General features: G+C 66.5%; 1 protein-coding gene across 2 annotated transcripts in view; it reads right to left on the bottom strand.

Moving 5' to 3' along the window:
* Positions 1-21,911, bottom strand: part of SDK1 (sidekick cell adhesion molecule 1) — a 465,276-nt gene that overhangs the window by 2,149 nt on the left and 441,216 nt on the right. The window contains exons 23-44 of one of the 2 annotated variants that reach the window (XM_055136343.1): positions 19,388-19,497; positions 19,110-19,260; positions 18,626-18,863; positions 17,347-17,462; positions 16,663-16,852; positions 16,058-16,156; positions 15,785-15,979; positions 14,121-14,322; positions 11,256-11,359; positions 10,077-10,147; positions 8,718-8,850; positions 8,528-8,587; positions 8,005-8,106; positions 6,699-6,814; positions 5,867-6,053; positions 5,248-5,385; positions 3,601-3,762; positions 3,290-3,415; positions 2,195-2,356; positions 1,865-1,999; positions 1,120-1,240; positions 183-312 (exon numbers count right to left, since the gene is read on the bottom strand). In XM_055136343.1, the coding sequence (XP_054992318.1) occupies positions 183-312; positions 1,120-1,240; positions 1,865-1,999; positions 2,195-2,356; positions 3,290-3,415; positions 3,601-3,762; positions 5,248-5,385; positions 5,867-6,053; positions 6,699-6,814; positions 8,005-8,106; positions 8,528-8,587; positions 8,718-8,850; positions 10,077-10,147; positions 11,256-11,359; positions 14,121-14,322; positions 15,785-15,979; positions 16,058-16,156; positions 16,663-16,852; positions 17,347-17,462; positions 18,626-18,863; positions 19,110-19,260; positions 19,388-19,497 (3,048 nt within the window). The remainder of the gene's footprint in view (positions 1-182; positions 313-1,119; positions 1,241-1,864; positions 2,000-2,194; positions 2,357-3,289; positions 3,416-3,600; positions 3,763-5,247; positions 5,386-5,866; positions 6,054-6,698; positions 6,815-8,004; positions 8,107-8,527; positions 8,588-8,717; positions 8,851-10,076; positions 10,148-11,255; positions 11,360-14,120; positions 14,323-15,784; positions 15,980-16,057; positions 16,157-16,662; positions 16,853-17,346; positions 17,463-18,625; positions 18,864-19,109; positions 19,261-19,387; positions 19,498-21,911) is intronic. The other variant, XM_055136344.1, reaches the window with a different exon arrangement.

Below are 21,911 nucleotides of genomic sequence, written 5' to 3'. Positions count from 1 at the left end.
CCAGTGGGTGCCCGGGTCCCACACCCTGTGGCCCCCTACTACTCTACCCTGCGGGGACGCCCAGAGGGAAGGGGGCGTGGGCTCCCGCGAGGGCGGAGACCACCGGATTCCCGCCCAGCCAGGGCCCGGCCGCAGCCCAGTTCCCAGAGAGCCGGCCCACAGGAGGCCGCGGCCACACTGACCTCGGACTCAGACGCGTCCAGCGGCTTGTCCCTGAGGCTGGCGCCGTCGGCCATGGCGGCGCCGTTGTACTTGCGACACAGGTCCTCGTCCGAGTAGTGCAGGCCGCCGGGGCTCGGGCGCGGGGGGGACCTGGGGCAGCGGGGGCTGAGCGCGGCTCCCCTGGGCGCCCCCAAGGCTCTGCTCGGCAGCCTGGGGGCGGCCTCCCCGACCAGGACTGCTGCCCCCCACCGCCCACTGCCCCCACCTACTGCCCCCTGCCTGCTGCCCCTGCTTGGTGTCCCCGCCTGCTGCCCCCGCCTGCTGCCCCCTGCCTACTGCCCCCGCCTGCTGCCCCCGCTTGCTGCCCCTGCCTGCTGCCCCGCCCGCTGCCCCCACCTACTGCCCCCTGCCTGCTGCCCCCTGCCTGCTGCCCCCTGCCTGCTGCCCCCGCTTGCTGCCCCTGCCTGCTGCCCCCGCCTGCTGCCCCCACCTACTGCCCCCTGCCTGCTGCCCCCACTTGCTGCCCCTGCCTGCTGCCCCCGCTTGCTGCCCCCGCCTGCTGCCCCCTGCCTGATACCCCGCTTGCTGCCCCCGCCCGCTGCCCCCACCTACTGCCCCCTGCCTGCTGCCCCCGCTTGCTGTCCCCGCCTGCTGCCTCCCCTACTGCCCCCTGCCTGCTGTCCCCGCTTGCTGCCCCTGCCTGTTGCCCCCTGCCTGCTGCCCCCGCTTGCTGCCCCCGCCTGCTGCCCCCGCTTGCTGCCCCTGCCTGCTGCCCCCGCCTGCTGCCCCCTGCCTGCTGCCCCCGCTTGCTGCCCCTGCCTGCTGCCCCCGCCTGCTGCCCCCTGCCTGCTGTCCCCGCTTGCTGCCCCCGCCTGCTGCCCCCTGCCCGCTGCCCCCACCTGCTGGCTCCACCTGTTACTCGATGACCGCTTCCCCCGCCTGCTGCCCGCTGCCCACCTGGTCCCACTCTTCCTTGAGAAGGTGCCCTTGCCCGTGAGGTGGCGGCTGCGGAGCTCCAGGGCGGCGAAGCCCCCGTTGTCCAGCGTGGGCGGCTCCTCCATGTGGCAGATACTCTTCCCTGGGGTCACGGACACGCCCACAGGCCTGAGCACACTGACCAGTCGGGCCCAGGGATGGCCCGAGAGGCGTGTGGGGGCCTGCTGGTCCCCGGGGTCGACCCCACCTGGCCAGGAGCAGCCCCCAGGCACCGAGGGGGAGGCCCCTGGGGCAGGGCGAGCACTCTGGGTCTGGGGCCAGCTGCCCGGCTGCTGTGCCGGTCCTGGGGGTGTCATGGCGCTGGGGGCCTCTGGAGATATCCCTGTGCTCTGTCCAGGGCCCCTGCAGCGTCCAGGGCCCAGGGCACTGCCGCAAGTGCCCTGACGGCCAGTCCCGGGGCAGGGACAGTGGACTGTGGGGGCTGGGGGCCCGGGAGTGGGGTAGGGAAGGGCCTCTGGAGGGAAATGTGGGTTTTGGGGGGTACGTGGGAAGGGGCATGGGGGGCAGTCCTGGGGCTCAGGCTGGGACAGGGAGGTGTGGGGGGAGCCTAGCCCGCAGGCCCCCTGAGCCCCACCCCCGGACCTTCCAGCACTCTGTGGCCTCCCCGCCCCCACTGATCTGGCCTGTCCAGCTTCTAGAAGCCTCTGTCCAAGGCCTGGCCCCCCAGGGGGACGTGGGGCGGGGTGGGCCCGGCTGGACGCCTCACCTGAGCCGCAGCCTCTGTCCTTGTGGTGGCCGCGCAGGACCAGGGCGAAGACGATGAGCAGCAGCAGCAGGAGGCCGGCCAGCGCCAGCACCAGCGCGAACCACCACTCCTCGTAGAAGGCGCTGCCTGCCTGGGCTGCGGGCACAGGGCGGGGTGCGTCACTGGGCTGGGGGTGGCCCCCGCCCCTGCTGACCCTCTCCCGCCACGCCCAGACCATGCCCAGGTCGACTCCTGCCCCGTGATGGGGGGTGGGGGTCCCGTTTCCCGGTGCTCTGGGGGGCTCCATCCTGGCGGGCCTGTCCTCCCCGGGACACCCCACCGGCGTCCTACCCGTCACGGCGGTGGACAGGCTGGGCTCGCCGAAGCCCGCCAGGTTGGCGCCCATCACCCGGAACTCGTAGGTGACGCCGGGCCGGAGGCGGTCCAGGCCCACGGTGTAGGAGGTGGCCGTGCTGGGGAGGTCCTTCACGAAGGTGTCCCACAGGCCTTCGTCTGAGGGGCAGGGGGCTCAGTGGGCAGCGGGCCTGCACGGCCGTTCCAGAAGCTTCCCCAGTGCCCAGTGCACACGAACCACCCGGCCCATCTGGGCTGAGAGCTTCTGGCCGCAGCCCCTAGCGGGGTCCACAGGGACGGTACCAAAGGTGCGGGGATGCCCCCAGCTTCCCCCTTTGTGTCCCTCAAGTCACCACAGACGTGTGCTCAGAAGTGGCGGGGGAGTCCTGGTGACCCCCCTCCCCGGGGCTCCGTCCCCAGGAGCAGGAGCAGGGCAATGCCCGAAGGCGGGACTGGATGTGGCTGGGAAGGGGGTGGGGCATTGGGTGAGGGGGCACTGGGCTGGACGCAGAGAGGGACACAGAACGGGGTGGGGGTGAGGGGCGCTGAGGAACGTGACCAGTGGTGCGGGCTGTGGAGGGCATTTCAGTAGCGGGAGATACATGGACGTGAACTAAACCCCACACGCAGGAGAAACGGACACACTGAGGTCAGCCCCAGCGGAGCCCCACAGAGACGAGGCCCGCGCACCCCCGGGGGCTCCGGGGATCCCCTCCCCGCGCTGCCCGGGCTGCGCCTACAGTCCACAGCACAGGTGCAGGGTGGGGTGGGGGTGGGTGTGCAGCTGAGGCCGTGTGTGTGGGGGTCAGCCTACAGCAGGGGCGGGAAGCTGCTCGGGGTTGGCCTGGACGAGAGGCAGGGGTCAGGCACCCGACAGGGCTCTTCCAAACTCCCCCTGCAGTGCCCGCCCCTGCCCCGTCCTGCAGATCTGGGGTGTCGGGTGCAGGGCACTGCTGAAGCCTCCACGCCGAGGCTCAGAGACGCCATCAAGGAGTCAGTGGCGGGTTCCCTGCCTGGAGCCCCCCCCCCACGTCCTTCCAGGACCCCGATCCAGCTCTCCCTGAGACCGAGACTATGCCCACGAGGCCTCACCTGATGGCCGGACCTCTATGGCGTAGCCCGTGGTGGGGGTCTGGCCCATGCGGCCCTCGGACCAGTGCAGTGTCAGCTTCGACGAAGATTTGGTGGCCAAGACATGTCTTGGGGGGCCTGGGGAGCCTGGCACGGGGGGAGACGGGGGAGGTTCCGGGTCCAGGCTCGGGGCCCAGGGAGCCTGGCATGGGGGAGCGGGCTGGCTCGGGGTCCAGGCTGGGGGTCCGGGGAGCCTGGCACAGGGGGGAGGGGGGTCTCATCGGGTCCAGGCCCTCCCCACAGTGGCCCCGCGCGAACCGGACCACACTCACCCTCGGCGGGGCCAGCCGTGACGTTGGCCTGAAGCTGGGGGCCGTAGGCCACGGTGCGCGCCTGCACCCGGAAGAGGTATGTGACGCCCTGGGTCAGGTCCCGCACCTTGAGCCAGCGCTGCCAGTTCCCGCGCACGTCCACTGTCACCACCTTGCTCACCCCTGCCGGAGAGAGGCGGGGCTGGGGGCGGGCCCGGGGCCGGGCGGGGGACAGAGCCTAGAGGCGGGACGGAGGCTGAGGGGAGGGGCCTAGAGGCGGGGCTGGGGCCGGGGCGGGGCCTAGGCTAAGGGGTGGGGCTGGCAGCCGGGCTGGGGGCAGAGCCTGGGGGCGGGGCCGGGGCTGAGGGGCTGGGCCGAGGGGCCCTACTGCTGGGACTCCCAGGGGTGCCCAGACAGGCAGAGGCTCTGGGAGCAGGGCAGAGGCGGCTGGGCCGGATGGGCAGCAGCGCCACCTCGGGACGACCCTGCCCCGCTCAGCCGGCCCGCGGGAGCCCCCAGGACTCAGAGCTGCCCGTGTTTCCCCCAGAGCTGGGCAAAGCCCCTGTGACCGCTCAGGGTCTGGTGCTTCCCAGTGTCAAGGAGAGGGGCTCAGGCCAGGTGGGCTGGTCGCGCAGTCAGTGTGTGGGTGTGTCAACGTATGGGTGCGTGGGTGTGCTTGGATGTGTGTGTGTCTGTGTGTATGTGTATGGATGTGGATATGTGTGTGTCTGTGTGTGGATGTGTGTGTCTGTGTCTGTGGATGTGTCTGTGTGTGTCTGTGAGTGTGCGTGTGTGTCAGTGTGTCCGTGTGTGTGCGTGGATGTGTGCCTGGCCCTGCTCAGGCACTGGGGCTCCCCACACTGACCACCCGTCTCTCTGTCGTGGCCCGGACAGCGTTTGTGTGTCTGGGTTCTCTGCAGTGGCTGGGGCAGGGCCCCCATCCCGACCCATTTGCCCTGGTGTGTGGGTCCGTGGGAGCCCCCACCCGCCGTGTCCACGTCTGCTGCTGCTGTGGCCGCGGCTCCAGGGAGTGTCTTGGTGCCTCACACCAGCCCTGGACTCAGCCTCGGGGTTGAGTGTGGCCAGGTGAAGCCGGGGCGTGTCTCCAGGCCGGGTGTGAGCGGGGGTCCTCACTGACACTTGCCGTCCCTGGGGAGGCTGGACGGGCAGACAAACGGCCCTCACCTCCACCTGGGGTTCCCCAGGCTTCCGTGTGAGTCGGGCTCCTGTTCTGGCTCTGCAGGCCTGCCCTGCCCTGGCCCCGCTGCCCTACGCCCCTGCCCTTGGCCTCCTGCCCGGTGTCTGAGGGGCATCTCTCCTTTCAGGCCATGTCCCCAGATGCCGGGGCGCAGGGGCAGAGGGCAGACGCTCCCACTCCATCCTCTGGGTGCCAACATACCCCCACAGCGGCACCCAACACCTGCCTGGCGCTGGAGCAGAGGGCAGGTGACTTGGCTACTAGGGTGATGCCCCGGAGTCTGGGTCCTACCAGGACAGGGGGGTCTAGTGGTGCCTCCTGAAGCTTCAGACAAGGGGGGCACAGGCTGCAGGGACCTGCCTGTGCACATCCCACAAGGACTGAGCAAAGTGCGATGCTGGTCTCAGTACTCTGTGGGTGCTGGTCTCAGTACCTGGTGGGGAGGCGCAACACCCTCCCACCCGCCTCACCTTGCACGGGCTCCAGAGGCTCGTACACCACCCGGTAGCCCCTCAGGACACCGTTGGCTGCGGCCGGCTCCCCCCATGACACGTTCAGGGTGCTGGAGGTGATCTCTGAGAAGGCCAGGAAGCTGGGGGTCCCTGGAGCTGGGAGAGGACGAGGGCTTGCATGGGAGAGTCCCTGGGCCGGCGGGTGCCCCCAGCCGTGCAGACTCGGGGAGGGGCCGGGGCATGGGGGACCCCAGGCAGGAGGAAGCAGCAGCCAGGGCGTGGAGCCCTGTTTCTTGGGGGAGCCGGGCTGTGCTGGCGAGGCCACCAGGCCCAGGGCCTGTCTCGGGGCTGCGCCCCACAGATCCACGGCGCACCGCTCGCCGAGTCCACAAACGCCAGGGAGCCCCACGCGGGTCTGCACCCTCGGGCCCCGGCCTCACCCGCGTCCTGACTTCTGGCTCTTAGGGAGCACCAGACCCGGGACCCAGCCCCGCACCTGCGTGAGAACTGACGGGGTGGGGGGAAAGTTGCCCTGTCCGTGGGCCGAGCACTGTCAGCTGAGCTGGGAGGTCCCACCTCTGAAACCCCTGAGTGAAGCCTTGGGATGGGGTGTCCCCCCTCTCATCCCCGCTCCTACCTGCCTGGTGGGTGCGGCCCGCCCGGGGCTGGCTGCGTGGCCCGTCGCCCGCGGCGTTGAAGGCGGCGATGCTGACCAGGTACTCCGTGTGCGGGCTCAGGTCCTTGAGCCGCAGCGCCGCCTCGGGCACGAACAGCACCTTCATCCTCTCCGTGGCATTACCGCCACCTGCCTCGCAGTGGTAAACCTGCACGGAGTGTGAGGCTGGGGGCCGAGGCGGGCGGGGGGGGGCGGGAGCAGGGGGCGGGGGGCCGGGAGCAGGGGGGCTGGGCGGCCAAGGGCAAGGGGCCGAGGGTTGGGGGGAAACCTGCGGGGGTCCCCAGTCTCCCTGAGGGACCGAGAGCTGGGCCTGGCCCCCTCCTGTCTGCGGGCTGCTGCCCCCGCTGCATACAGCCCATTGATAAGGGATCCGGGGGCTTCCCTGCACCCTCACAGGCCCATCTTTGAGATAACACTCAAGGTCGACCGCACCACCGGGGAGGAAGTCGGGCCCTGGGGTGGCCATGATCAGTGCCCGCCCGCAGCCCCTCGTCCGTCACTGGAATGGCCCTGCGGGCGCAGGCTCCATATGCATCACCGAGGTCTCAGAAATCAACTCTAAATGCGCGTCATGGACGGATGCGCCAGTGATGAATGTGCCACGTGGGCGGGGCAAGGGAAGTGAGGTCCTGGAGGAGCGGCCGGGCACAGGGGCCCCGTGGTTCTCAAGGTGGGTTCCTGGGATCCGGCTCCCCACGAGACGGGCAGGGAGAGGGGCCCGCGGAGCCCCCCCTCTCCCCGTGCACAAGGCTCGGGGACGCTGCGGGCCGGAGGGTGTGTCGCCGTGGCGTGCCTTGTAGCCCTGGATGATCCCGTTCTGGCTCTCGGGGGGCGGGGGGCCCCAGGTCACCTCCAACTGGCTGGCCGTCAACGGCTGCACCTCCACGTTCTGGGGGGCCATGGCAGGGGCTGGGGAGAGAGCAGCACAGGGCTGTGACAGGCCACGCAGAGCCGTGTCAACACGGGGACACTCTCCGAGCCTGCCGAGGGGAGATGCTGAGTCCTGGCCACACCCACGGGACATGGGACCCTCCCTGGGGCCACTCAAGGCCTGGTCCCGAGCCCCGTTCCCAGACATCCCTCGCACTGGAGAGGGTGTGAAAGGAGGTGGCAAGGAGGACATCACGGCCAGGGGCCGGAGCTGGGACTCATCCAGCACCACACGCCTGTTCTAGAACATTCCTCCACACCACACCACCTGGTTCCATACTCTGAGCACTCTCGACTCTCTGGCCAAGTGCGTCTCCCTCCTGGACGCTCCCCAAACTCGCAGGGCCTTGTGGGGGGCCTGGCCACGGGGCGAGGATGACCTTCCGGTGTCCCCCCCACGGCCCAAGTAGAATAAAATAGTAATTAACACCCACTCAGCTTGACACCGACTATTTATTTTGCTCTAACTGTGCGCTCCCGTCCCGCGGCCGCCCACCCGGCCGCTAATGGAAATGTTAATAACCCGCGCCAGGTTGCGGGGACAGATGCTCACGCTCATTATCAGAAATTCTTATTTACCGCTCCATTAAACAACAGAATCACACAAAAAAACAATTCAATCAAAACTAACTGGAGGAATTTTAACAGCCACATTAATAATCCAAAACATAAATAAAGTTAATGTCTTTTGCATGCTTGCCACCAGCAACTCTATCGCAAAATTACTGTCGCACAATTAAAACGTGAAAGCAGAATCGAGCACGGCCATTGTGGGGGGCATGCGGGGCCCCACGCGGCTCTGGACGAACCCTCTCCTGTGTCTGCGCAGCCCCACACCTGGGGCAGAGGGCCCCGGGCTCCCCGCTCAGGCCCCGACTCGGGTCCCCCTCAGACCCTCAGGTCGGGACTGGCACCCCGTGCCCGCTGGGGCGCCTGTGGTGCCAGAGGGTGACGGCACAGGACGGGCACACATCGGAGCCACTGTCCCGACATGCGCGTGATCGGGCAGGGCTCGGGGTCGCCGGGCAGGGCCTGTTCTGACTCGGGGCCAGGCCCGGTGGGCGAGGCCGTATGCTGCTCCCCCAGCGTGGCGGTCGCAGATGCGAACAGCAGGTCTGCTCGGCCCCGGGCGGGGGGAAGTGCCCCCCCCCAATGTCGAGGGTCCTCACCCGCCTCGCCCACGAAGACCTCGACGGGCGCGCTGGCTGGGCTCTCGCCCACGATGTTGTAGGCCGTCAGGAGCACCTCATAGCGCCGGTATTTCTTCAGATCTGCGGGAACAGGCGGGCGGCGTGGAGACCCTTGAGGAGCCCGGGGGTGGTGCCCGGGGACACCAGGGATATATATGGCGGGGGGTGGGGGGACCTCCTGGGAGTGTGCTGGGGAGGCTGTCGGAGCGGACCTGCTCTGGATGCGACCCTCAACATGGGCCCACGTGGGACCCTTGTCACGGCCAGACGGACCACGTGGGACAAGAGCACATTCTAAACTCGGCGCCCTGGACCACGATAGAGCAGAGGGAGGGCAGGTGTTCAGGGGGAGGAGGCCCTGCCTCGTCTCTCCCAGCTTGCTTTGAGCCCACCCCCCACCCGCCCACTTCTAGAAGTTTCCGTTCCTGAATCCTGAGGTTTGGGCACTGGGAAGGGCCGTTGGGGCGTTGCAGGGACCAGGCTGTCCGGGCAGGAAACTCACGCGTCAGCTCGTAGGTGGTCAGTGCTGAGCTGCTGTTCACAGTCCGGAAGCTGCTCTGGGCTGGTCAGGGGACAGAGCAGGCAGTGAGTGGCTGGAGTGGGGGGCGGCAGCTTCCAGGGGGCCTGGGGTCCCCGAGGCGCCGTCTCTCCACTCCCCGTGCCCCACCCCTCGGGCCTGCAGTGCCACCTACCCGAGAGCTCGGCCCGCAGTGCCGACGGCGTGTGCAGTGTCCCGTGCTCAGGCGCGGCCGCCTCGGGCTCCAGCTCGCGGTAGTATATGCGGTAACCCTGTAGGAGCCCGTTCAGGCTCTCGTCCCGCGGGGGCTGGAGGGACACAGGGCCAGCGGGGTCAGCGGGGCCGGGCTGGGGGCATGGCCTGGCGGGTGATCTCTACAGTGGCTGGTCTGGCCGTTGCCTGCTCTGAGGGGCTCTGCGCGGGCAGCGGGGGGCACAGCAGCCTCGGGGGCAGGGGGCTGGTCGCGAGGTGGTCAGGCCACTCTCGGCTGCACCCACGCTGCCTGGAGCACTGGTTTCCGGGCCAGCCCCGCGCGCCCGGTGGGGTGCCGCCCCTGCTCAGTTGTGGGAGAATACGGGACCCTCCCTCTCGGATGGTCCTGCCCTCCGGCCCCCAGGGGTCAGGGCTGTGGTGGGCCTCCCCCGGCCTCACAGCCTCCTCTGCCTTGGTGCTTCTGGAAGGGCGACTGGCGTCTGCCCCAGGGGTCAACCTCCCTCCTGAGACAGAGCGACGTACCTTCTTGGTCCCCAGCAGCTGGGCAGGGCCGGCCCACTGCCCTGGGCTCACCCTCGCCCCCCCAGGGTCCCGCCTGCCCACTGCAGAACAGAGGTGCCGGAAGAAGACAGCACCAGGCCCCTGGCTGCCCTCTGGCCCTCCCACGTGCTGGCACCCTGGGCCGTTCTGTGACCCCACGTCCGGCCACCAAGCCATGCCCTAGGCTTTGCCCAGCCCCGTCCAGAGGGTCCTGGAAGCTGAGACTGGAACGGAACAACGTGGGTCCAGGCTGGGCAGCAGAGCCGAGTGCCAGCAGCTGGCTCTGGCCCCATGGGTGGGCGGCCCGTCTCTTCGTGCACATGTGACTGGTTCCGGCGTGGCTGCTCCCTTATCGGGGAACCCCACAGATGCTCCCACCCCAGGGCCGAGGGAGGGGTGGGCCCTCCCTCCTGCACACGCCGGGCATCAATGACATCAGCTGGGCATCAGCTGGAGGACAGAAGCAGCAGAGGGACAGGTGGCGCCAAGACAATGGTTTCTTGAGGAAAGGACCCTAACGCTAAGGCTTTGGGCTCCCCAGGGGATAGGCACCAGCTTGGGGTGTCCGCAGAGCCCAGCCGTGGCCTGCCCGGAGGCCCCAACACCCTCACTCCCTGCCCTGCCCTGACGCTCCTGGCCTGTCCCTGCTCGCAGCTGCGTCTGCCTGGCTGTGTCCCTGGTTCTCCTGCTATCCCCACAGGCCAGGCCTACTTCGGGGACCTCGCCACAGGACCGGTGAGCCCACACTCGCCCGCCACGGAAGGAGAGAGCCTGAACTTACCTGCCACTGGACCAGCACCGAGGATGTAGTATGCGGTGTCACTGACACGAACCCGGGGGGCTCTCCGGGCACTGAAGGAGGGACAGGAGGCACATCAGATAGTCTCCATTGCAGGACCACCTTCTCTGGGGCATCCAGGACACAGCAGGGACTGGCCACCACCACCCCGTATACAGCAGGACAGGCGAGCCTGGCTCTGACCCAGCTGACCCAGGCAGGGCAGGGGCTGACGTCTCTCCCAGCCTGCAGCCCCTCCTGGGTCAGGACCAGGACCAGAACCCCCAAGCTTCAGCCCTTGGCGTCTGCCGGACTCTGGGCTTCATCTTGAATGACGTTCTGTTACTCAAGTTCAGGTGCTAATGGGGGCGGGGGTCTGGAAGCCCGTCAGAGCCCCCAGTCCCCACGCCCGCTCCGATGCCTGGTGCTGATGGAATCCGGCTCCCCTCAGCCCCCCTCACCTGGGGGGGTACTGCTGGCTCCCACCACCCCAGGGCTTGTCTCTAGCAGCAGTGCGGGGGGCTCCAGGTGTTTCCGGGGACCTCCTTGCACCTGGGTGTGGAAGTCACCCCCCACCTCCATCTGTGCCTGTGCAAATACACTATGCAGTGGCGGCATGGCCACTGCCTCTGTGGTCAGTGGGGCCCAGTGTCCAGCCCGCCCCAGCCACCCACTGCCTGCTTGCATTCACACCCACGGAGCACCCTGTCCATGGAGCACTCTGTCTGTGGAGCACCCTGTTTATGGAGCACTCTGTCCATGGAGCACCCTGTCTATGGAGCACTCTGTTCATGGAGCACCCTGTCTATGGAGTACCCTATCCATGGAGCACCCTGTCTGTGGAGCACCCTGTCCATGGAGCACCCTGTCCATGGAGCACCCTGTCTATGGAGCACCCTGTCCATGGAGCACTCTGTCCATGGAGCACTCTGTCCACGGAGCACCCTGTCTATGGAGCACCCTGTCCATGGAGCACTCTGTCCATGGAGCACTCTGTCCACAGAGCACCCTGTCCATGGAGCACTCTGTTCATGGAGCACTCTGTCTATGGAGCACCCTGTCTACGGAGCACCCTACCCACGGAGCACCCTACTGCGCTCCCTGCCCATGGCGCGCCCCTTCCACAGAGTGCCTGTCTACCCAGTGCACGACTCTCTTCGTGACGTGGTTCCTGCCGCTCACCGTCCTGCAGTGTCGTCACTGCTTCTGTCTCTGCACTGTAGTCACTGTCCCCGATGTCGTTGGTGGCTTTCAGGCGCAGCTTGTATGAGGTGAAGGGTCGCAGCCTGAAATATAGCAGAGGCCAGATGAGGGCCTATGAGGCCCAGCATCGATGAGAAGGTTCCGGAAGGAGGAGCTGTACCGGGGACGGGAGCCAACACTCCAGATGGTCTGGGCAGCAGCTCTCAGGTGCCACCAGGCCCCAGGTCTCGCCCAGAAAGAGGGCAAGGCCGCGGGCTTCCTGGTCAGCTCTGGGGTTTCCAGGTTCCCTTCAGAGGATCCGGAGGACTCTCAGGTGCCACCCTGGAGCCTCCGGTGAGTGCCCCTACCCCTTGTACTTCCTTTCTCCACTGGGTGCCACTCTGAGGGGTCTGCACTGGCCACTCGCCAGTGTCGCCCCTGCCCACTAGGCTGGTCTGTCACCTCACACGCTGCTGAGGCACCCCTGGCTGTGCAGGTCATGGGTGTCGTTCCCAGTTCCTGGAGCACTGTGGAATGAGGAAGAGCTGCCCGGTGCCTGGGGACTCCAGACACTAGCTGGGAGGGGCTTGCTCTGGCCTGAAGTACTTGCAGCACAAGTCACCAAGCATGGAGAATGTGCCCTCTGGTCCAGGCGCAGGGGCACGACTGTCCCTGGAGGCACTGCTCAGCCTACTTCCACCTTTCAGCCCTCCCTCTTACTCAGTTCTCCACTCATCCTACAGCTGTCATCTACTCACCCACCCAACACCCATCCATCCGTCCATCCATCCATCCATCCATCCACCTATCCATCCATCCATCCATCCATCCATCCATCCATCCGTTCATCCATTCGTTCGTCCATCCATCCACCTACCATCCATCCATCCATTCACCTATCCATCCATCCATCCATCCATCCATCCATCCATCCATCTGTTCATCCATCTGTTCGTCCATCCATCCATCCATCCATCCATCCATCCACCTACCATCCATCCATCCATCCGTTCATCCATCCGTTCGTCCATCCATCCATCCATCCATCCATCCATCCATCCATCCATCCATCCATCCATCCACCTATCCATCCATCCATCCATCCATTCATCCATCTGTTCATCCATCCATCCATCCATCCACCTACCCATCCATCCATCCATCCATCCATTCATCCATCTGTTCATCCATCCATCCATCCATCCATCCATCCATCCATCCATCCATCCATCCATCCATCCATCCATCCACCTACCCATCCATCCATCCATCCATCCATCCATCCATCCATCCATCCATCCATCCATCCATTCATCCATCTGTTCATCCATCCATCCATCCATCCATCCATCCATCTGTTCATCCATCTGTTCGTCCATCCATCCACCCACCCATCCATCCATCCATTCACTTACCCATCCATCCACCCATCCATCCATCCATCCATCCATCCATCCATCCATCCATCCATCCATCCACCCATCCATCTACCCATTCATTCATCCATCCATCCACCCAACCCATCCATCCATCCATCCACCTACCTATCCATCCATCCATCCATCCATCCATCCATCCATCCATCCATCCATCCATCCATCCATCCACCCACCCATCCATCTATCCACCCACCCATTCATTCATTCATCCATCCACCCACCCATCAATTCACCCACCCATCCACCCACCCACTCATCCATTCATCCATCCACCCACCCACTAACCCACCCATTCATCCATCCACCCACCATCCATCCATCCACCCATCAACACATCCATCTGCCCATCCTTCTGTCCATCCTTATCCTTTCATCTAGCCAACTTTCCTCCTAGCCCCCCATCTGTCCGTTTTCTGTCTCTCCATGTGTAGATTCGCCCACTCATCCTCCATCTCTCCTTACACCATCCTATGGAGATGCATCTACTCATCCACTCATATATGCATTCATCCATCTACCCAGAGTTCCCCCATCTTTCACTCTATTCACTCATCTTCCTGCCCTCCCATCATCTGTAACCTACCCATCTGTAGATCCACCATCCACTTATAAATGTACCCATCACTCCATCCAGATTCATCCCTTCGCTCACCAAAGCTTCACCCACCTATTCCCTCTGCACCCACTAGGCCTCAGGCATCCAAGCTCCGAATCACAACCAAGCCAAGACTTGGGCTAACCTGCTCTGGGTGGACAGTCCTCCAATCTCCACCCAGCACGCAAGACCACCCTCAGATGCTTGCCCCGTTCCCCTTGGCCCCCTCCCTGTGGTGTGGCTTCAGCGCCTGTCTCTGCCCCCTCCAGCTCTGCCGAAGGCCAGACTTTCACCCTCCTCGTGCTCAGACCAGAAGCCCCGGTGACTGTCCTGTCCCTCCAGTCTGCACCATCTCTGACCTCCGCACCCCAGCTGAGGTCGGGCAAGGCGGCCACTGGGGCGTCTAGGACACAGCTGAGCCCTTCAGCTGATTGGGGGACAGTGGGCAGGCGGACTACCTGCAGGTAAACTGAGGCACGTGCTGCAGGGGACCACCCGGCGCCCCACAGTTGAGCGGGAGAGGTGCAAGGCAAGAGGTGTCTGGCCCCCTGCACCTCTTGAGGTACCGGGGGTCTTCTGTGGCCCCATACACGGCACCCTGGGCTGACAAGGACGTGACAAGACCGGGTGCTGGGCTAAGGCTGCCTCACCCGGGTGGGGGAGGAGGGTTCCTGGGGGCGCTGGCGGGCAGAGGGATGGTGGCGGGGGCAGAGAACAGCCATCCCTTCCAGAAGGGGACGCCCAGGTGCCCGCCGGTGGGGCTCCCCACGCTAGGGGCACCCCGTTTCCCACCTGAGAAGCCCCCTCCCGCCCTGGGTCCCGTGTTCGTACCTTTCCACCATGCAGGCCGTGGCCTCGTGGCTGATGGACGCCGAGTAGGTGGCCCAGGCCCCGGCCGGCAGCTCGCGCAGCTGCAGGCTGAAGTAGCGGATGGGCGAGGAGCCGTGGCCGCCCGGCAGCCATTGCAAGCGCAGGCTGCGCGCCGTCACCTCGGCCTGCGGGACCAGGAGCTCCCGGGGCGGCGCCGGCCGCTCTGCAACCGGTGGGGGTGAGGGGTGCAGGAGACCTGCCCTCTCCCTCTCTCCCCTGCGCCCCTTCTCCCTGTGCCCCTCTCCCTCTCTCCCCTACGCTCCTTCTCCTCCCTGTGGCCCCTCTCCATCTCTCCCCTGTGCCACTTCTCCCTGTGCCCCCTCTCCTTCTCTCCCCTGTGCCCCTTATCCCTGTTACCCCTCTCCCTCTCTCCCCTGCGCCCCTTCTCCCTGTGCCCCCTCCCTCTCTCCCCTGTGCCCCTTATCCCTGTGGCCCCTCTCTCCCCTGTGCCCCTTCTCCCTGTGCCCTCTCTCCCTCTCTCCCCTGTGCCCCTTCTCCCTGTGCCCCCTCTCCCTCTCTCCCCTGCGCCCCTTCTCCCTTTGCCCCTCTCCCTCTCTCCCCTGCGCCCTTTCTCATCCCTGTGCCTCCTCTCCCTCTCTCCCCTGTGCCCCTTCTCTGTGCCCCTTCTCCCTCTCTCCCCTGTGCCTCTTCTCCCTGTGTCTCCTCTCCCTCTCTCTCCTGCACCCCTTCTCTCTGTGCCTCCTCTCCCTCTCTCCTGCACCCCTTCTCTCTGTGCCTCCTCTCCCTCTCTCCCGTGCCCCTTCTCTCTGTGCCCCTTTTCCCTCTCTCCCCTGCACCTCTTCTCCTCCCTGTGCCTCCTCTCCCTCTCTCTCCTGCGCCCCTTCTCTCTGTGCCCCCTCTCCCTCTCTCCCCTGCACCTTCTCTCCTCCCTGTGTCCCCTCTCCCTCTCTCCCCTGCACCCCTTCTCTTTGTGCCACTTCTCCCTCTCTCCCCTGTGCCTCTTCTCCTCCCTGTGCCTCCTCTCCCTCTCTCTCCTGCGCCCCTTCTCTCTGTGCCCCCTCTCCCTCTCTCCCCTGCGCCCCTTCTCCTCCATGTGCCCCCTCTCCCTCTCTCCCCCGACCTCCCTGTCAATCCCTTCTTAACCTGGCCGGGGCAGCCCTTGTGGCCTCCTGCCTAGATCTTGGGGATTTGGGATGGGCACCTGGGGAACTTCGGGAACCAAGTAGGGGTGCAGGCCGGGTGTGGGGTGCAGGCCGGGTGTGGGGTGCCGGCTGGGTGTGAGATGCAGGCCGGGAGCGGGTGTTGGGGGCCCCTGGAGCCCTCCTGGCCCTGTCAGTGGTCGCCATTTCGCCTGTGCTTGCTCAGGCTGGGGGGTGGGAGGGAGCTCGGATGGACCCTGCAGGGGGGAAACCCCAGGGAGGGGGGCGGTGCCCTCTGTCCTGTGGCCTGTTGGGGGCTGAGCCCAGGGAAGTCGCCCAAACGGTGCGAGCTGGAAGTCTGGGCCACAGCAGGGCCAGGGAGTGGGGTGTGGGGCGGGGGCTCTGGGCCCCAGGGGGCAGTGACAGGCCGTCGCTGGCCTGGCAGTGGCCACTTGTGGACAGTCTCTGCTCATGGACGTCCCACGTGGACGCGACTCTCCCTCCCCTGGCCCCCTGGGGCCTCACCTCTCTTCTCGGTGGTGATGACCGTGGCCTCCCGAGGCTGGCCCCAGCCCTGGCGCGTCTTGGCCGACAGCCTGAACACGTAGGCCGACTCGGGCGCCAGCTCCCGGGCCGTGAACTGCCGCACCGTGGCGCCCACCTCGGCCGTGGTGAAGGTGTGGGGGCTGCCGCTGGCCAGGCGGTAGGCAATCTGGTACCCTGGGGGCGGCCGGCCGTCAGGGAGCCCAGCGCCCTACCGCGCCCCCGTGCCCAGCAGCCGCTGTCCCCGCTCCTTACCCAGGATCACCCCGTTGGGCTCCTCAGGAGGCTGCCAGACGATCCGTACGGAGGTGAGCCGGACCTCGGGGAACACCAGCCGCACGGGGGGCCCTGGGGCTGGGGGTGGACACGCGTGACCGGGCGGGTTGGGGTGGACACGCGTGACCCGGGCGGGATGGGGGTGGACATGCATGACCGGGTGGACTGGGGTGGACACGCATGACCCGGGCGGGCTGGGGGTGGACATGCATGACCGGGTGGACTGGGGTGGACACGCGTGACCCAGGTGGGCTGGGGTGGACACGCGTGACCCGGGCAGGCTGGGGTGGACACGCGTGACCCGGGCAGGCTGGGGTGGACACGCGTGACCCGGGCGGGATGGGGGTGAACATGCATGACCGGGTGGACTGGGGTGGACACGCATGACCCGGCGGGCTGGGGGTGGACACGCATGACCGGGTGGACTGGGGTGGACACGCGTGACCCAGGTGGGCTGGGGTGGACACGCGTGACCCGGGCGGGCTGGGGGTGGACACGTGTGACCAGGCGGGCTCGGGTGGACATGCGTGACTGGGCGGGCACAGCCCGGCTGAGGGCAGCGGGTGGGGAGGGCGGGCACCCACCGTCGTCCTGGGTGCGCTCCAGGAGCGGGGGCGAGCTGGGCACGCCGTCCCCGATGCGGGTGAAGGCCAGCGCCTGCAGCTCGTACAGCACGAACTTGCGCAGCCCGGCCAGCAGCGCCGAGCGCGTGTGGTTCCCGCGCAGCACCAGGCTCTGGCGCTCCGCACCCGGGTCCTTGGCCCGGAACAGGACCTGAGGCGACACGGAGCGGGGGGTGCCGGGACCCCACTCCTGGGAGGGGCAGGACCCGGCAAGCCTGGGGGGGCAGGCAGACGCCCCCACAGACCAGGGGCTCTGGACTTCCTGCCAGAGGCGCTCAGCGGGGGATCAGGGTCCCAGGTGCCCACTCTGCTGGGCTGACCCGTGTGCCCCAGACTGACCCGTGTCCCCCAGGCTGACCCGTGTCTCCCAGGCTGACCCGTGTCTCCCCAGACTGACCTGTATATCCCCAGACTGACCCGTGTCCCCCAGGCTGACCTGTGTCCCCCAGGCTAACCCGTGTCCCCCAGACTGACCCATGTCCCCCAGGATGACAGTGTCCCCCAGGCTGACCCGTGTCCCCCAGGCTGACCCATGTCCCCCAGGCTGACCCGTGTCCCCCAGGCTGACCTGTGTCCCCCAGGCTGACCCGTGTCCCCCAGGCTGACAGTGTCCCTGGGCTGGAAGGCTCAGGCCCGTGCACACACCTTGTAGCCCAGGATGAGCCCGTTCTGGTCCTGCTCGGGCACCGAGGCCCAGGTCAGCAGAATCTGGGTGGAGCTCACGGCCTCGGCGGACACATTCTCCGGGGCAGCTGAGGGCACTGTGGGAGCAACAGGGCCAGTCGCTGTCAGGGGCCAAGGGCTGTCACAGCGCAGAGAGGGGCTGGAGCAGGGGCCCTGGGCCCAGCCTCCGCACAGCCCTGCCCTGGGTATGAGGCCCGCCTGCCAGAAACAGGCTGGGGCACCGCTGGGGGCTGCAGGCACCTGTGTAACCCACACTGCTCTACTGAGCGGGCTGGGCTGGGGGCTGGGGACCAGCTGGGTCCCACGGAGGGGGAGGAGCTTTCCAGCCAGGGGAGGAGCCTGAGAGAGGAGGGGTCTGAGTCAAGGGGAGGAGCCTGAGTCAGGGGAGGAGTCTGAGTCAGAGGAGGAGCCTGAGAGGGGAGGAGCCTGAGAGGAGAGGAACCTGAGTCAGGGGAGGAGCCTGAGTCAGGGGAGGAGCCTGAGAGGGGAGGAACCTGAATCAGGGGAGGTGCCTGAGTCAGGGGAAGAGCCTGAGTGGGGAGGAATAGCCTGAGTCTATTCCTGCCTGAATTCCAACTTGGAGTGGGTGGTCTCCCTCCCCCCACCTGGCCCACTAGCGTGAGAAATCCCAGCATAGCCCCGCCCCCTGCTTTGCCGTGGAGACGGGGAGGGGAGTGAGGTGGCTGGAAGGTGCAGATGCCCTGGAGCATCCTCACTGGGGGTCCCGCTTACCTCCCGGCGAGACAGCCTCCCGCCCGGCTTCTTCTGGCCACCTCGCCCGGCCTCCCTGCCCAGTGCTGCGACAGCCACGGTGCCTGGCCACTGCCCTGCCCCCTCCCTCAACCCCCCAGTCTGGCCTGCAGCCGGGGTGTCCCCAGAGCGGGAGAGCAGGGCAGTGCTCTCTTTCTACTCAGACGCCGCCGGCCGTGTGTGAGGCAGGTTGAGCCCACCCGACGGTGCCCAGGTCACGGGAGAGAGTGAGTGCCCGCTGGGTCGGCAGTGTCCCCACCTTCCCAGAAGCCCAGAGGCGAGGCGGGTCCCTCCCACCCCCTGCTGGAACTGGGCCCAGGGTGGCAAAGGCCTGGCCCAGGCACAGAACCTTCTGGAAGGCAGTCAGAGGCCAGGGCTGCTGGCCGTGTCTGCCTGGGGCCGGTGGGGCGGCAGGCTGGGAGGTTGGGCTGCACCCTCCCGCAGGGACGCCCCAGCATGGGGCGGGGTCCCGGGCCCGCGTGGGCCTCACCTGACTCGCGCGTGCGGCCGCGCACGGAGTCGCTCCAGGGCCCGGCGCCCACGGCGTTGAAGGCCTGCACCTGCAGCTCGTACTCCGTCCACTCCTCCAGCCCCTCCACGGCGAACTCGCGCTGCAGGCGGCCCCCCAGCACGTGCGCAAGCGCCGCGGCAGGCAGCCCCACACGCCAGCACCGGATCCTGTAGCCCACGGACTCGGGGTGGCCGTGGTATTGCGAGTCGGGCAGCGGCTGCAGCGACAGGGCCCAGGGGCGTGGGTGGGCCGGCCGGGCCGCGCAGCTGAGAGCTGGCGGGAGGGGCCGGGGGCTCCCGCAGACACGTGTGTGCCCCGCGCTCGGCGGGCTCCTGGCTCCTGCCTCGGGGGAGCGACCTTTGGGGGCACCTGCCCGCCCTGCCCTGCCCGCTGGGGAGGCTCGGCGTGGAGGCAAAGGGCAGGGGTGCCAGACACGGGTCCCGTCCCCACGCACCACACTCACCACCCAGCGCAGCCGCAGGCTGGTCTCGCTGGCCGTCCGCACGGAGACCCTGGTGGGCGCCACGTCGGGGGGCGCCTGCAGCGTCTGGATGACCCGGGACGCCGGGCTGAAGGGGCTGGGCCCTACCACGTTCACCTGCTGCAGGCGGAACCTGGGGGAGGGCCGTGGACGCCGGTGACCTCCAGTCCCTGGGTGCGGACCCGCCAGCAGGCAGCCGGCCGGCCCCACAGGTCCTGCACCCCTGCGAGCACCCTGGGCCGAGCACCACGCCGCCTCACCTGTAGTGGGTGTAAGGCGTGAGGTCGGGGACCTCCAGCGTCTGCGCGTCTGGCTCGTTCTCTTCCTCGTAGAGGCTGACCCACTCCTCCTCCTCGCCCACGGTGCCCACCTGCAGGGGCCACGCACGGGGCTGGACAGGCTTCCCTGTCCCCACACCTCGCACACCCACAGCAGTACTCACACACTCACACCCACAGTAACACTCACACTCACACACACTCAGACTCATGCTCAGCCATACTCGCGCACACTCACACACACACCCCACAGCAGCACTCACACACTCACTCAGAATCAGTCATACTCTCGCACACTCATCCACACACTCGCACACCCACAGCGATACTCACACACACACACACACACTCATATTCTCACTCGTCCATACACACGCCCACAATACTACACACATGCACTCACAGTAATGCTCTCACTCACATACGCTCAGACTCACACTCACACTCGTACAGCCATAGTGGTACTCTGCCACACACTCGGGCTCTGAGTCTTGCCCGGTGGGAGCAGGAGACGGAGCGTGCTAGGCCTGGGTTCCATCCCAGCACCCCCAGAGGAGCACCGGCCCCAGGAGTAGCTGCCGCCGGCACGTGTGCTGCCTCATGGAACTCAGGTTGGTCCCTGCACTCCCCCCCACGCCCTCCGGCTCTGCCCGCCCGAAGGTTCCCAGTGCAGCCCTCAGCCCCCCCATCCCCAGCCGCTGGCCCACACAGGCCCTGGGACTTCTCTGCGGTCTCTGCTCTCGGCCCGGGCTCTTGCCGCGGCTGGTGGCTCTGGGGGTGCAGGGGACATGCCAGAGGTGCTGGGAGCACAGGGCCGGCCACACGGCCGTGAGTGTCAGGCTGAGTGGGGCGCCAGCATCACTACGGGGAGAGGAGCCCCGAGCCCGCTGACGCCCGCCGAGAGTCCACACTGGCCGGCAGGAGTGTCCCAGACCCTGGCCAGCCTGGCAGCAGGCACGGGGGGTGGGAGGGGCAGCGGAGCCAGGGCGGCCTGGACATCAGGGGAAGGTCGGGCCGAGCATCGAGGCCTCAGTACCAGCCGGCGCCTCTCCGCCCAGGGCCTCGTGCCCAGGGGCACGTGTGCATTCGTGTGCTCTGTGACCGAGGGACCCGTTCAGGTGTGCTAGTGTGTGTGCGTGTCTGTGTGTGTTAGTGCATATGTGTGTACATATGTGTATATGTAAGTGCTCACATGTTTGTGTGTGCATTCGTGTGCACGTGTTTGTGTCTGTGAGTGCATGCTTATTCTACTGCACACGTGTCTGCGAGTGTGTTTGTGTTAGTGCACACATGCATGTGTTGTGCATGTTCATTGGTGGGGGCATGAACCTCCCCAAGTAGCGAAATGCATGTTCAAAGTCCCTAATTAAATTATTATTATTACTGGTGCCCGGGGCTGGAGTGACAGCACAGTGGGTAGGGCTTTTGCCTTGCACGAGGCCGACCCGGGTTCAATTCCTCTATCCCTCTTGGAGAGCCTGGCAAGCTACCGAGAGTATCTCGCCCACATGGAAGAGTCTGGCAAGCTCCCCATGGTGTATTTGATATGCCAAAAAACAGTAACAAGTCTCACAATGGAGACGTTACTGGTGCCCACTCGAGCAGCAAATCGATGAGCAACAGGATGACAGTGATAAAGTGACAATGATTTTGCTTTTTCGGTCACACATGGCGATGCACAGGGGTTACTCCTGGCTCTGCACTCAGGAGTTACCCCTGGCGGTGCTCGGGGGACCAAATGGGATGCTGGGAATTGAACCTGGGTCAGCCGTGTGCAAGGCAAACGGCCTACCCGCTGTGCTATTGCTCCAGCCCCCTTAACTAAATTATTACATGAGAACCAGGCCAACAGAACAGAAGAAAAAGTTCTGGCCTCCTCCCACCCCCAGTGGCGTGTGGCACTTTGATATGACAGACTGGGGGGAGGAAAAGTGGGCCCTCAGCCTGAGTGGGAGAAGGGGCTTCTAGCCGCACACACACACACACCTGGCCCAGTGAGAGGTCCACAGCGAGCCACGTGTCTGGGCGTCCCTCCACGGCCCGGGAGGGACCTTTCCCCTTAAGACTCAGATGCCAAGGCCCGTGTCAGACACCGCTGACGGGAGCCAGGACAGGCCGTGGAGGGGGAGCTGGCGCTGCCCGGACACTGCATATACATCTGCTGTGAACCTACCCGAAGGCCCAGCCGCAGGGCCGCAGGAGCAGGCCAAGGCGCCAGCCGGGCACAGCGCCCCTCGGCCCCTCCTTAATCCCGGGATTCACAGTCTGTGACCTTACATGGCGCAAGGGGCTTTGCAGAGCCGCTAAGGTTAAGAACCTTGAAATAGGGAGATTTCTCGGAATGATCCGAGGGTCCCCGTCCAGCAGGAGCCCTCGGAGGGACGGACGCGCCCCGTGTCTCGGGCCGGCCTGCCTGGCTCTGAAGACGAGGGAGGGGTGGAGGCGGGGGCCCACGCAGCTCAGTCCCCCACGGGTGGCTTCCGACACCGCCGCCGCCACAGAGCCT

This window comes from Sorex araneus, chromosome 4 (assembly GCF_027595985.1).
Source record: "Sorex araneus isolate mSorAra2 chromosome 4, mSorAra2.pri, whole genome shotgun sequence".
Classification (NCBI taxonomy): domain Eukaryota; kingdom Metazoa; phylum Chordata; class Mammalia; order Eulipotyphla; family Soricidae; genus Sorex; species Sorex araneus.
The sequence above is the reverse complement of the archived record's forward strand: the minus strand, read 5'-3'. Positions and strand labels throughout refer to the sequence as shown.